At 47.3% G+C, this 14,144-nt stretch overlaps 4 protein-coding genes across 4 annotated transcripts; 1 reads left to right on the forward strand and 3 right to left on the reverse strand.

Annotated features, from left to right (window-relative positions):
- Positions 1 to 152: 152 nt before the first annotated feature.
- EDB82DRAFT_485452 (mannosyltransferase putative-domain-containing protein) lies at positions 153 to 1,987 on the reverse strand. Its single transcript, XM_025731206.2, has one exon. It carries the CDS (start codon positions 1,812 to 1,814, stop codon positions 351 to 353), a length of 1,464 nt encoding a protein of 487 aa, XP_025590254.2. The 5' UTR covers positions 1,815 to 1,987; the 3' UTR covers positions 153 to 350.
- Positions 1,988 to 2,850: 863 nt separating this feature from the next.
- EDB82DRAFT_485453 (uncharacterized protein) lies at positions 2,851 to 4,379 on the reverse strand. Its single transcript, XM_065608236.1, has 4 exons — positions 4,145 to 4,379; positions 3,607 to 4,079; positions 3,219 to 3,543; positions 2,851 to 3,147 (listed from the first exon to the last, which is right to left on the reverse strand). Exons 1-2 carry the CDS (start codon positions 4,152 to 4,154, stop codon positions 3,664 to 3,666), a joined length of 426 nt encoding a protein of 141 aa, XP_065465462.1. The 5' UTR covers positions 4,155 to 4,379; the 3' UTR covers positions 2,851 to 3,147; positions 3,219 to 3,543; positions 3,607 to 3,663.
- A 1,696-nt stretch (positions 4,380 to 6,075) lies between these two features.
- EDB82DRAFT_485454 (UNC-like C-terminal-domain-containing protein) lies at positions 6,076 to 8,957 on the forward strand. Its single transcript, XM_025731203.2, has one exon. It carries the CDS (start codon positions 6,187 to 6,189, stop codon positions 8,770 to 8,772), a length of 2,586 nt encoding a protein of 861 aa, XP_025590251.2. The 5' UTR covers positions 6,076 to 6,186; the 3' UTR covers positions 8,773 to 8,957.
- EDB82DRAFT_570974 (RNA recognition motif 2-domain-containing protein) lies at positions 8,926 to 11,535 on the reverse strand (the record flags this gene model as incomplete). Its single annotated transcript, XM_025731202.2, has 11 exons — positions 8,926 to 9,316; positions 9,378 to 9,492; positions 9,544 to 9,623; positions 9,674 to 9,717; positions 9,769 to 9,797; positions 9,847 to 9,895; positions 9,946 to 10,067; positions 10,135 to 10,518; positions 10,579 to 10,830; positions 10,889 to 11,059; positions 11,116 to 11,535. The coding sequence occupies 11 exons, from the start codon at positions 11,533 to 11,535 to the stop codon at positions 9,171 to 9,173; spliced, it is 1,812 nt and encodes a 603-aa protein (XP_025590250.2). The 3' UTR covers positions 8,926 to 9,170.
- Between the last annotated feature and the right edge of the window lie 2,609 nt (positions 11,536 to 14,144).

Raw genomic sequence — 14,144 nt, forward strand, 5'->3', positions numbered from 1 at the left:
TCCTGGAACGCAGCCAGACGAAAGAAGCAATAGATTGAAAGTTCGTCATCTTGTTAAACAGAACTTTCACATATCCGTATAAATACCGTGAGAAGTGATAAAGCCGGACCGAGTCATCTGAATCACGGACGATTGTTAGTCAGAGAAGGAAAGGGGGCAGTCGTTATTTCCTAGTAAGTAAAGCAGGATGTGACTGCTTTGGATCCGGACGCTGAACAGACTTGTAAAGTAATCATCCTTGATTATCATATGCCTTCCCTGTCACCTTGTGGTAACCAAAGCTTTATCTCTCTGTCCTTTCTATACTCATACATTTCCTGATATTCGTTTCATTCCATTGATCAAATCCCCTAGTTCTTCTTCGCGAGAGCAGCGTCAACCTGCCTGGCCGCATCAATACTTTCGCCCAGAATCGTCTTCTCCTTATCAGTCAATCTGTGAGCCGTAGCATTACTCATGCAGCTCAAGTCTTTTCTGGTGGCCCCTTTTTCCCACACCCCGTCCATCATCCAGTAGCTCGGCAGCCGGTAATTGTCAAGACTCGCTCTCTTGTTCTCTAGCAAACCACCGTTGTACCATATTAGCCGGTCCTTGGCGTCAAGGTGTGCAATGCCGAAGGAGCACACCATGGTGACTTCGTGCACGCGTGGAGAGTCACCCCATCCTATGACGGACCCATAGTGTGCTTCGAATTCATACGGCGCCCCTGAAAGCTCGAAGCCCAACCACCAGGACTCCTTGTCGCCATGACCAAGCTTGTACGTAACTTCTTCTCGGACAGCAAGAGAGTTTTGCCAGGCGACGTGGAGTAACCCGGTAAAGATAGAAATTTTAGATTTGTCGACAACTACGACACCCGAGTCGCACTCTTCCGAATACCTCTCTAGCCATACCTGGGACTTCTTGAGCTCGGCCGACGGCTCCTTAATTTGATCCTTCCACCAAGTGTGCCGTTCGGGGAACTGGAATCTCCAGAGCAAACGGTCATGGAACAAGTATGCGCCTTTGTTGACGTAAGGTGCCTGATCAAATAGTTTTTCAGGTTTCTGTAGGAAGACAGCATCGGCATCGATGAGGATAGCCTGTTCAAACTTGGATGCAAGTAGTGCAAAAGGCTTGATAGCCCAGCCGGCACCCTGAAGCTTAAGTGTCGTATCGTCGAAGACACTGAGAACGTTGAGAAATTCCATGTCCGTTGCGCCTTTCAGAGATTGAATTCTGACGCGGTCTCGAGGGGATAGATCTTCGTCGCCGGCATACGCAATCTGAATAGGGAGCTTTGAATGAAGCACCTGTCGGAGTGAAACTATCAAGTGGCTTGCGAATCGGACGGATTCCTCGCCTCCGCCAACAGGGATAATGATGCCCCGTAATCCTCGTTTGTATGATTTTCTTAGATCGGCGAGTGGAGTGGCAGACTCAGGATCTAGATCAGAATTCTGGATGAAAGGAAAGAGGTCCTGGGAAACCGTTTCAGTAGCGATAGAGATGTCTTTGCTTTGCCTGGATTTCGGAGGCAGGGCATCCAAAGCGCCTAGCCATCGCCCGATCTGCTTAGATCGCTGACCAACCTCCCAAAACTTGTTCTTGTAGGGAGACTCGATGGGGTTGTTGAGGAGAAACTTGGTTGTCTTGACGGTGTTCATCTGGTTGCCGGGAGGAAGGATACTGATACTCTGCGAGTGACCAGACCAATCCATGTTGAGTATGAGCAAAAGAGAAAGTGAAAGCAAAACAGATAGTGCAGCCAAACGTTTGGGGATCCGACGCGGATTACGGATGTAATAACCGCACTTGTCCACAAGAGATACCATGATGAATGAATGAATCAAAGAATGTGGATAGTACTGTTATTGTTGATGTTTTTGAAAGACGCAGCGCGTCTGGATTAATGAGTGTGTGAGCAATGATTTGGTGTTTCGTATTCTAGTGGATAGGTGAAGATGTAGTAGTACAGGAAGAGTCCGATCCAGCTCCACTGTTCAGGTCCTGGTTTGTTCTTAGTGGAAGCCTAGAGTTAGACGCTCACTTGACTTTGTCACTCCTACGTTGCTTGGTTCCATGCTACGATCCATGCTCTGCACTGACCATCCGAGTTACCCGCCATCTTACCTTTTATTTTATATATGCCTTACAAGTCCAATTGCAGTCAACTTCTCAAACTAAACTGCGGCAATACTCAATACTCAATACTCAACGACATATGCTCAAAAGGGATGTTTGTCCTATACAAAAAAATATGATTGAACAAACAAAGCTAATGCAAGAAAAAATAGATATCTATCAGTAACAAACACTCATCAGCTGTATACAACAGTCGCGTCTGCCTCCATCCTCTTTAGTGCACTCCGAGCTACCAAGCCTTCCCCGCCAAGCCCTAGATAAACGCTACTCAACTGAAAAGAATTATCCTGTAGTCGACAATCTTACTGTTAAGGCTTCTGCATCATGGCCAGTTCTCTCTACTCCAATAATGCCAGAAATCTGTGATAGATTCGACCTAGGCTCTCCCCATTGCCCCAACTGACCACCTATCTGCGCCAAAGCGCCTGCGTCAAGGGTGTCGGTCTATGTAGGGGCTCCAAAGATGAACCGCATCAGGAAAGAAAGCCCTATAACCTGCAGGCCGAGAAATACACTGATAACTATCACTGCACTTAGATTTCGCTTTAGTTTCGTAATTATAGTTCCTAGATGGAAGTATGTAGGCCGACTCGATTTAATATCCCAGAACTAGTCAGGAGGGCTCCATTCGCGAAAAACATAGCCATTTCCAACCGCTTAGCTGTCCACTCTTCATTGTTAAATCTCAGGAAGTATTCGGCCATAAGCATCTCTATAGCTGTTATCCAGGTTTATTTGCTCTGACGTCACTCAGATAGTAGTTTTGGACTGCAATGATCAGCTATATTAAGGGCAAAATCATTCTCGAAGTACGGAATAGCGGACTCGCTGCATATATAATTTATAGCCTGCGCATAGGAGTCCTCATCAGCCAAACCAGCTGTATAAAAGGGTGTCCCATTTCCGACCCATGCCAAAGCCGCTGTCATAAGGAGTCCTGGTGTTGACAGCCAACGAGAACCAAATGCGTCACTGTGTCAGATTGAGAAGCCGTCTCTCAAATCCCATACCTGCGGCTCATGGCTATTAATAGAGTGAGTTTGAATACGCAAGCGTTGATAGACTAGGATAAACCATATCGGGCTGAAACGTACTTTGTTGGGTATGTGTCCTTATCGGAGTATGGTATTATCCAGATATCGTTATAGTCGTCCATGGTTTCATCCTGTGAAGGCTACTTGTCCAGGAGAGGTCCAGCATTGAATCCGTTGATATTAATGGGGAGCTCAAACAATCCTCTTCTTGATTCGCTTTCATATTTCAGCACGTAATTAAACTCGCTAGTTTGTCTCGGAAACCCCGTTCGATCTGATTCATCCGACTCGTCGTCGTCGTCGTTCTAAGTCCAGGCTAGCCATTTTCTTTCTGAATGCTCTTGCTTGTCTCGAATCTTGCTCCATGGTGCAGCATCGTAACTTCCTTCAACGGAAATGTTAGTTTTCGGAGTTCAAACAGAGAGAGATGTCTGAAACGGTCTCTCACCTTTTCAGCTTTTTGAGAAACTCTTTTCTTTTGAACAGTTTGCTGTAAAATCCATTCTCACGGCGTGATAGCAATGAATTCCAGTTTAAGTGCCATTCGCAACGGACGAAACAAAGTAGCATTCCTGAAGACTGTTGCCCCGATAGTGCTGGGAGAGAGAATAGTTTTGGGCTCTCTCTTCGTACTTTGGAGACTGACTATCACCCCATAAGTGTTTTTGAGAGTCATCTTTCCAATATTTATGGCCCTAAATTTGTAATTTGTCTTTTGTACCACCAAGTTGTGCGGGCAGATATCCAACACTGCAGGATCAGGATTCCGAGCGATGACTTGAATGTTCCTGTCGTTATAGTTGACGTCACTAGTGCAGCCTTTGTTGTCTTGAAAGAAATTTCGGGGATGGCCTTCACATGTCACAACTCTTATGTTCTCATACCGAACTAAGATGGTGTGTATAAGTGGTTGGATGGCAGCTTAATAACCGAGTCAGCATGAGGTATTATAAAACGTTTAACGCAAGAGAGAGATTTGGACTCACTGATCAGCATCAGTACGCCCGCTAGGAAGACATAGGACGAAGGGTATTTGAAGGGGTTTCTTGCACAAAAAGAAGGTAGGGTTGAGCCACTCTCTATCCGCTAATGCAGAGAGCTGCACAACGCTGAGCTTCTGTCCCGGGCTGCGACGCTGACAATACACCACTGCTCCGTAGGCTAGGAGACACGAAACAACTGGCAAACTGATAACCCCTGAAATAATGTTGATTGCTATCAGGGTGGATAGTGAATTCTCCAATCGAACGATTTCAGGAGGGCCTACTGAACCTGATTGATCAATGTATGACTGCCTGGTCAAGGGCTTGTTCATCCAGATACGGGTCAAGGCTCATGGAACGACAAAGGTGGTAATATAGGGAAAGAAGATGAAGAGTGGACGAAGACAAGTTTTGAGGATGTTAGATCACTTGGACAAGGATGTTGACTGGTACAGTCGATGAGGGTTGTCGTCGTTGTTGGTGACAGTCCGTATAGACTGGAGTTCAAAGTCGGTTGGCCCTATGATGAAATAAGGGTCCTGGTCCAAGGCTTAAAGCTGAATACATGGCAGTGATGGATCAGTTTTATGTAAAAGAGGGTCCTGATTTGCTAAGACTCTTGTCGATGCTGCCCTGCCTTGATGCTTGGCTGTGCGCCTGATGCTTGGCTGTGCGCCTGATGCTTGGCTGTCGGTAAAGCAGAACGTTTGGAGCTGCTTGGCAGTATTTTTGATTCAACTTTGGACAGCCGAGACTCGTCAATTTGGCCACTTCCATAAATGTTTGATTCGTTAGTGGGGGTAAATTGCAGTTTCGCCCCAATTGTGAATTGTTACTAGGTAGCAAAAACGTCAGCCTTCATGTTTCAGGGTACAAACATAAACAATCCAATAAAATAGCATAAATTGGCCTCCTGGCTTGGGCTCTTCTGCTTACAGCGGCCAGCTCTTCTGATATTAGAAGGCTTGGGATGTGGTTGTAACCATGATGCTAGTTTCGATTTTGATTCCACTGGAAGCCCCTGGTCGACAACAGCAGGGCCTTTTGGCAGATAACGCCATCCATATGGAAATGTTGATGAGACGACGATCAAGGAATGCTTGCCTGCTTCGAGGGGGGTTCTGTTTCGTTTGTATATAGCGTGGTGGCAACTGGTTCCTGGGCAAATTGGTATCTGTTTGCCCTTTATGTTAATATTCGATTTTCCTGTTTGCTACTTAAATACCCAATAGATCTTACCGCCAACAAGGCAGCAAATGCGAGTAAAGAGACTACAAAGTAGTCTCGGAAAGCATACGTATAGTGCCATAATTGGCTCCGACTTTAATCCAACCAAAGAAATGTTAGTGTCTGTATTACTGGACGGCAGCAAGATAAATTCAAACTTACCAAGCTATACGAGCAAGGCATGTGAAGCCATCACAAAGTTTAGTATTCAAGCATACAAGCAGAGACCTTTATCTCTATACAGTTTATCACACATTTTTTGAATACTCCGTTGAGATATCTGGGGCCTAGTAATAGATATATGGAAAGAAGAACTACACTATTCAACAATGTTTGATGCCTGCCTACTAAGGTAGATCTAGTAGTAGAAGGTACGAAAGTAGCTTTTTCTCAAGTATGTGCGGATTCATCTTTCCACATTGAATCGATTCAGCCTTTCGCCTTCCTTTCCCACTGCGAGATCATAAAAGCAACCTATGCACGTATTGCTGCGCCTCTGACTCCCGCATCAAGACACACTTACAAACTATCAATTGACCAGTCTCCATATTCACTTCAAGACATTTTTTGGCTAACATTGGCAACACAGCTTATCCTTGTATCAAACCAATCAGCATCTGACTTTTCAACCACCCACGTCAGTGGGCCAATCTCTATTAGACGAGTTTCAGTCTCGGCTACGCCCATTTTGTGTCTAGTCCGATGCTGATCAACGACACGACACCAACCCCCATAATAACCACAACCTCAGTCCTGCACCAGCCAGGCCAAATCTACTCCAGCGACGTTTCAATGCGTTGTCGACCCCCGAAATTACGATGCCATCGCTAGGCACAATCACTTGGAGAATACTAGCATTCTCTTCACTCTTTATACAAGTCCGCGCTCAGTCCTCCGATCCCAATAACACCGCCCTTAGTCCAGTTGACTCCATCTTGACAGTCTCGTCCTGCGACGCCCGGACTATCAACTACATCACTCACACCCTTCCCCAATCGTGCCTCACAAGCTCTTGGACAAGCTCGACTTCCACTTCCACTCCTTCACTCTCCAATTCGACTAGCGATACCTCTTCTGAGCCGACACAGAGCAATCCTGCACCCTCCACCGTACTAAGCGAGCCCCAATCCCAACAACCCTCGTCCACCGCTATTCCCCCCAAAGACGAATCGCAAGATGCAGCTGGAGATGGAGCTGAGAAACCATTCATGTCCTTCGAGGACTGGAAAGAGATGATGCTACGCAAGACAGGTCAGGACCCTCAAGACCTTCACTCCAGAAACACAAAGCCCCGCGACAGGACACCACCAGACATGGGCCACGCCGGCCTCGGCGAGGAAGACGAGATATCATTGAACTTTGACAGTTATCTGGATAACGCCGGAAAGCAAAAGGAGCCTCCTTCCGATGTCGATCAAGTTCAAGGCGATGGATCAGGCAAGGCAATCGTTTATGAGGATGGTCGCGCATCGATCCATAGGAGTAAAGATGCTGGCAAGACGTGCAAGGAACGATTTTCTTATTCGTCTTTCGACGCTGGCGCCACAATTCTCAAGACAAGCTCTGGCGCAAAGAACGCCAAGGCCATTCTTGTTGAGAACAAAGACTCTTATATGCTTCTCGAGTGCTCTGCCAAGAGCAAATTCGTCATCGTTGAATTAAGTGATGATGTCCTCATCGACACTGTCGTTCTCGCAAACTTCGAGTTCTTCTCCAGCATGTTCCGCCACTTTACTGTCAGCGTTAGTGACCGGTATCCAGTCAAAACGGACAAGTGGAAAGAGATTGGATTGTTTGAGGCACGAAACTCGCGTGATATCCAGCCTTTTCTGGTCCAGAATCCTCAGATCTTCTCAAAGTACGTCCGCATCGAGTTCCTTACCCATTGGGGAAAAGAGTTCTATTGTCCGGTATCCTTACTTCGAATTCATGGTTCACGCATGCTCGATTCGTGGAAAGAAGCTGACCAAGCTCGTGATGACGATTCGAGCCCCGAAGAAGAGGCCGAACCGACCCAGCAGTCTCTGCCTCCAGGGGAAGAAGCGCCGAAGATACAAGCAGTCGAGCCAACCCCTGAGCCTGTCAAGACCACCTTGGTCGAGGAAATACCTTGTTGTGAAATCAATGCAACTTCGCATATCTTTATGGTGCCACTGTTCTGCCCCGTCTCACTCAACCACACGACTTACACGATATCGAACAAGAACAGCTCTGTCGAAGTAACGAGTGCTGCCTCCGCCCTCAATTCTTCTGAAGACAGAGAACAGAAAGGCCACTCAACTCAACACATCCCTAGAGCAGAGCGCCCGGCAAGTGATGAGCCCACATCCTCTGTGTTCTCCAAGACAGTTTCCCCAAGCGCCACACCCGCCGTCTCACCCACTAGTCCCTCCTCCGTATCATCTTCCAACATCGAATCAGTTTCAAACTTTACTTCTCAAACACAAAGCTCCAAGATAGCTTCAACACCCTCCGCTGCGACAGCCCCATCCGTTGCAAAGCCTTCACCTGCCAATACTGTTAATGCCAAAAAGGGCACGACGGGCACAGCTTCTGGCTCGCCGGCCTCGCCAACAGTGCAAGAAGGTTTCTTCAAAGCCATATCCAAACGTCTCATCGCAGTTGAGACTAACCTCACTCTCTCCCTGAAATACGTGGAAGACCAGGCTCGCCACATGTCTGAGACTTTGCAACGAACAGAGCAGAAACAAATTTCGAAAGCAAACTTGTTCTTCGAGGAACTCAACCGTACTGTCGTTGCCGAGCTGCGCTCCGCCCGTGAGCAGTACGAACAGATATGGCAGTCGACTGTGATCGCACTCGAAAGCCAGCGCGAGCAGTCCAACCGAGAGATAGTGGCGCTCAGCAGTCGTCTCAACCTTCTTGCCGATGAGGTCGTCTTCCAGAAGCGCATGGCTATCGTGCAAGCAGTCCTCCTCCTGTCATGCCTCCTTCTCGTCATCTTCTCCAGAGGTGGATCACTACCTTACCTCGGGCCCCTCGTAGATCAAGCCAATATTGCTCAATACGATACTGGATCGCCTGCAGCTCGTCTTCGGGCATTGTACGGGGACGTCTATGGCGCAGATGGACAGAACGCAGCTATACTCGCTGCCCGTCAGAGAGTGTTTGTGCCTGTGACTGAGGCAGAAGAGCATAATGATTCAGCAGAGCTTCGACAACGCGCTTCTTTGGTTGACGAGATGCGTAACGAGCGGGCCGAGCGTGAGCAACTTTCACCACCTCAAACACCAAGATCTGCCGACGGTTTCTCTTCTTCATCAGATCTCTCACCACCCCCTCGAGAAACGCAATCAAGTATTCTACGCCATGCTCCTGCGATTCACTCAGGTAATTCGCGTAAGCCCTTGCCGGCTTTACCTGAGAACCCTGCGTCGCCGTAACTAGAAGTAGTTGAAGGTTTAGTTAGAGTTATATCAGATCAAAATTACTAGAGACAATAGTCAAACCTGCGCAGTCACTGTATCATAACATATTACCTCTTGCATGTGATCCCTCAAATGTATGCACATGTAGTTATCACAGGGCGATGGGACAGTTTCTATGATGAATCTAGTGATTGCATGTATCTACCTGAGTTATATCTGGTATAGCTGGGACTATTCATCGGTCCAACTCGAGATACTGCAAATTCAAGACCTTGACATTCGCAAAAGGTCGTCCGAAAATTGACACGCGCACATAGCGCCAAAGTGTCGCAACATTACCAACCACCAAATCTCAAACCTCAAACCTCAAGATGACTTCAGAAAAATATCAAGATGGCTGTAGGGTCCAACGCTTAGTAGCGTGAGTGGCGACTGAGCACAATAGACTGCTCATAGTTGGCTTCCTCAAGGGCAGCCAGACGGGTGCCGCGGTCGAACTGACTGTGGCGGTGACGTTGGGCCTCACGGAAGTGATGGCCCGCAGTGGGGGTGAATAGGCCTGAGAATAGATGGTTAGTTTGCAAATGCTGGACAAGCACACGAATAGAAGAGGCACATACCGACATGTTCCGCATTTTCGACCGACCGCTTCATCTTCGACTGGTTGTCAGGACCAGGGAACGGTTCTTCTCGGCCAGCCATGCCAGGATCCTCTGAGTGGATCGTGTAAAATAACTATATAGGTTAGTTGATGATGTATGGTATGTGGTTTGATGATGTACTGACCTTGGGCCGGTAGTGCTCGGCTTCAAGCATCACAGAAGAGTTGCGGAACTTCTGGACGAGGCAGTCCTTGCCCTGGATGGCTGTTGAAGGTTAGCGTAGGTTAATGAGTTCAGGATAGAGTACTACTTACTGGCATAGGAGACTTCGGCGACCTTGTCGGAACGGAAGCAGTTCCTGTGAATGTCAGTCAAGAAACAGCAAGATGACATGTCGTGCCTTGCTTACCAGCGCTTGTTGGCGCGTGCCTGGACGAACTATTAACGGTTAGTATCATAAAGTAGACTTAGAAGAGTGAGAACTTACATCGACAATATACTCTGCCTTAACGAAATTGATAAAGGCATAGCCAACACTATATGATGGTTAGCCAAGACCTTATGAGTGATTGGTGAATGTACTTACTTGCAGTCGTTGGCAAAGTCAATGCGAAGGTACATAAAGTCGTACTTCCCGTAGGAGGAAGCATCAACAATACGCTTCAGGAGCGGCTGATCAACCTTGTTCGGAATGTTTCGGAGCATGATCTGTTACATGTTAGACGACACGACAATTGAAATTTGAAAGTGATAATTGACTTGCAGTAGTGCGCACGTCTCGTCCTGCCATGAGGTCGTAGATATCGACGATGTTGTTGTTGCGCTGAGGTTGGCTACGCTGGCCGAAGCGGGGGCCGCGACGTTGAACCATGCTGCCGTAGTTCACAAAAGAATGACCAACATTGTAGCTAGGGCCTCGTGAGTGAATGAGCGTCGCAGCCGGGGTTGGAGGGCAGAAGGGCCGGTACGTAGGCCCACCAGAGAACTGGTACGCAATGGGAGCCCATGGGTTACCCTCGGGAGCACGAGGAGCAAGCAGGCTCATACTGTTGACAGGATAGTGGCGAGCGCCAGAGACTGCCAAGCCATCCATGCCGCCGATAATGCCATCCATGCCAGGGAAGGCATCCGCCGGGCGGATGAGAAAGATCATGAGACCCTGTTTGAGTTAGATATCATGAGATGGTTGGATGTACGAATAGAAAAGAAAGACACTTACCTCTGCAGCGATCTGGCGAGTGTTCTGAAAGGCCCAGGTGGCCTTGGCAGCCTTGCAAAACTGAACGACACCACGGAAGCCTCCGTTGGGAAAGCTGTTCGTTCGCACCAAGGCGAAAAGGGATCCGAAATTGCAGAGTTTACGCTGCACAATCTCTTCGACGTAGATAGGGTCAGCTACAGCGTAGTCAAGCATTTCGATCGAAACGTTGAGCTGTCTAAGCTCTCCGAGTCGAACGTCACCGCGGTCAAGCTTTCATAGTTAGCAACATGAGGCATGAGATAACGAGTGAACAAAGACATTGACTTACTCGCTCTTGCTTAACTTTGACATAAGAAGGTAGCCAGGTTTTTTCGGACTTGCGGACAGCATCATGGAAATTGATGATACCGCGGAGGTCCTCGAAGCAAACGTACACGTGAGACCCGTCGGTCTCAACGTGACGCGCACCGAAGAACGTCATTCCTCGGGATTGAAGATCCTGGTTATACGTTAGAATAGACTCGAGATGTAGTTGGTATAGGTGGAAATACTGACCTCCATAAACGCCTGTACCTCCTCAATGTCAGGAGTAGGCGTGTCACAAAGCTCGAGACGGTGCGAGATGTCCATCTCGTGGGACAGAGCAGAAGCGATGACGAGTCCTCCTTCAGGAAGCAGAACAGCAGCCGACTTGCCCTTGGTGGGCTTGAATGAAGAAGCGGTGGCAGAGAGTCGTCCAGAGTTGGACGCGTCAACGAAAGGATCGTTCTCGATTCTTTGAGTTCGATCAGTGCCCTCGTAGACATCGTGGGGAGCCATAGCTCCGGTGCTGTAGTTGCCGCCGTGGTGGTAAGTCACAGTGTTCTCACCAGGGGAGAACATGGTGAGACGAGTGTCAGGAGTTCCTTGGTAGGATTCCATCACACCGTCGGGGGGAGATGACATTGTCTTGGGGCCACCGGGACGCGAAGCCATGGTGCGTGGTGATGACAAAGGGGAGTGCAAAATAGATTGTAGGAGATGACAAAGTAGAGGAATAATTCAATGAGAGAACCAAACTGAAAGAAACCAAAGTGGCTGCTCTACAGTAATCGGCTCTGATGTTGATGTTGGATGGAGAGGAAAGGAAGGGGAAGGCAGAGGGGAAGGAAGGTGGGAAATACTTGGGGGACTCGAGGGTGTGGGGCTGCGGGAAGATCAAGCCCTGCGACGCGAGGGGGATTTGCTTGGGAAGGAGCGAACTAACTGCCTACCTGCAAGATCAGAGGGTACTTGGACTCAGTAGGACCAGTTACAGGGACATGGTAGGGGAACGTTGACGGATAACAGGGACATGGGAAAGAGGAATCAAGTATAACCACGACCAGCTCAAGGTTTATATCCCCTATTATAATCGTCTGAGCCTCTACTAGATTTGGTATAATTGCATCGTCCTCAGTGAGCTGTTGGTCTCGATCTCTGGCTGCCCAGTCAACCGCTCTGCAACTCTCCTGGACTTGTAGAGGAACTCGTGCATATCTAATTTTGATTTGATTTAAATTTGTATTTGTGCGTTTGCTGTTCTGTGATTTCGTTTATGTGAGTTGAGTTCGTGACCGTGGCTCCTGTTGACGAGAGCTGCCTAGCTGTTGCAGCCACTGATACGTTGTTTGATATTCCCCCCACCACACCTCTCTTTGGTGACTATTCAGACAGTCCAGAGCCTCCTCTGTGATCCTGTCTTTGCATTGATATTAGTATATCCGTAGAGTTGAAGCATTTCGTGATCTAGTGTAGTGTATACTTGCAGGCATGCACCCATGTCACTCGATGATATTTCTTTCAAATCACATGCACATTGTATATATTGTATTGAAAGGCCTTTTGTCGTATTTTAATTATGTTATATGCGTTTCATATCTTTTCAATGTCATGTATTGAAGTTGTTGTGACTTTATGTCCCACGGTTGGGCGAGGGGATTCACAAGGCTCAACCCCTGAAATTAGTGACCATCCTTCCCACCCCACTACGAATGGACATTCTATACGCCATACTCAGTGGAATTACTTTGTGCTATCCAGACTGTATATCTAAAACATTCACTTGGTGTTTGTCAAAGTAAATACGTCCTTTGCTTCCAGTCACAATGTTTGTTCAAGTGTTGGCCTCGCCAATGTACTGCTGTCAGTACCTATGTACCTATCTAGGTACGTAGATATTATTTGATACTCACGACGATTTTCTTAGGTATTCAACCATCGCAAATAGATTCAAGCATGTTTTCCATGTGGGAATATGACCCACTAGTGTTTAGGCCACAATGTGTCGTGTCAACGGTTTCCATCCTGCCTTCCACGTTTCCAACATCCGATTCCAAAAAGGAACAACACGCAGACCTCGTGGCACGCATTTTTTAAGTTCTCTAAGTCAAATCAGTGTTCATATGGTTATTTTCATACTTACACTACTCTCAGAAGCATACCTACCTCCTACAGACAATATTAGTGTCTCTCCTGATGTACAAACCGACAGCGAAAACGAAGCGCAGGAATTTGGTTGGGATCACAACGACAGGAATATCCCCAACACATGACAAGAGGATCATACTCTATCTTCTATGATCGGAGTCACCTTGGACTAAACTATACTCAAGGCCTTAGGACAGGCTTAGGCGGACACACCAAGGCGGCAGTGCTCGATCAGAGCAGGATGACATTGCGGCGGACTCTCCAATACCCAAGGGCAAGTCTTATTGATATTTCTATAAGCTATCGTCTCTTGAAGTATATGAACACTTGTTCATACACCCCTGAGCTTTCTACCTTGCAAGTGTCATGATCCTACCTATCTCAGTCCAGCTCTAAGGTTCGTACTTGATTCTAACAAGACACACATTACCTTACAAGTCTAATACCATGGTTTTTTCTTGTATCTAGAACTATTATATTTCTATTTCCTTGTTATTTGATCACTAGATCCCTTTTCTTCGCCTCCTTGCCTCCAAAAGTGATCCCACAACACCTACCCGGAGACGAAACAAAGAAGGCCGCCGCGAGACCTTAGAGCCACAATCTTGAGAAATTCATACCAAAAAGCCCATTCCTATGATCTCTGAGCTCGATTGTTTATACCCCCAGAGTATTGAGCTTCATTCGCCCATAATGCTGGGAAACAGTGTCAGAAACAGCGAACGAAAGAGGGTAACTTCAAAACCTGAAACTTCGAGTTGGACCACATTACACCACAACCTCTCATTCTATATTGAACTATATATAGTGAGTTTTGAAAGGTACGAGTAAATAACGAAAACTCGAAGATGGATTCTCCACTGACCTGGCGCGCAGGTTGCTGGGTTCAGGAGTCACGCAATGAACTTCAGAGTCAGGGAGTTGACTATACAAAGCCAATTTCTTTTGTTTATTCCCCTGTCTATTTCTCTACTTTTCCATACGTCCATTGAATCGATTGCTATTAGCTGAAGTTTTTCTGATTCTCCAAGGCCGTCTAAGAGACGTGATACTAAGTTCTCCAAGCCTGACACCGGCTCTAGGTCCAGGACTATGAGACTGGCGGTATTACGATTTTTCTTCTCTCCAGTATGTCT

This window comes from Fusarium venenatum (genome assembly GCF_020744135.1).
Source record: "Fusarium venenatum strain MPI-CAGE-CH-0201 chromosome Unknown EDB82scaffold_1, whole genome shotgun sequence".
Lineage (NCBI taxonomy): Eukaryota > Fungi > Ascomycota > Sordariomycetes > Hypocreales > Nectriaceae > Fusarium > Fusarium venenatum.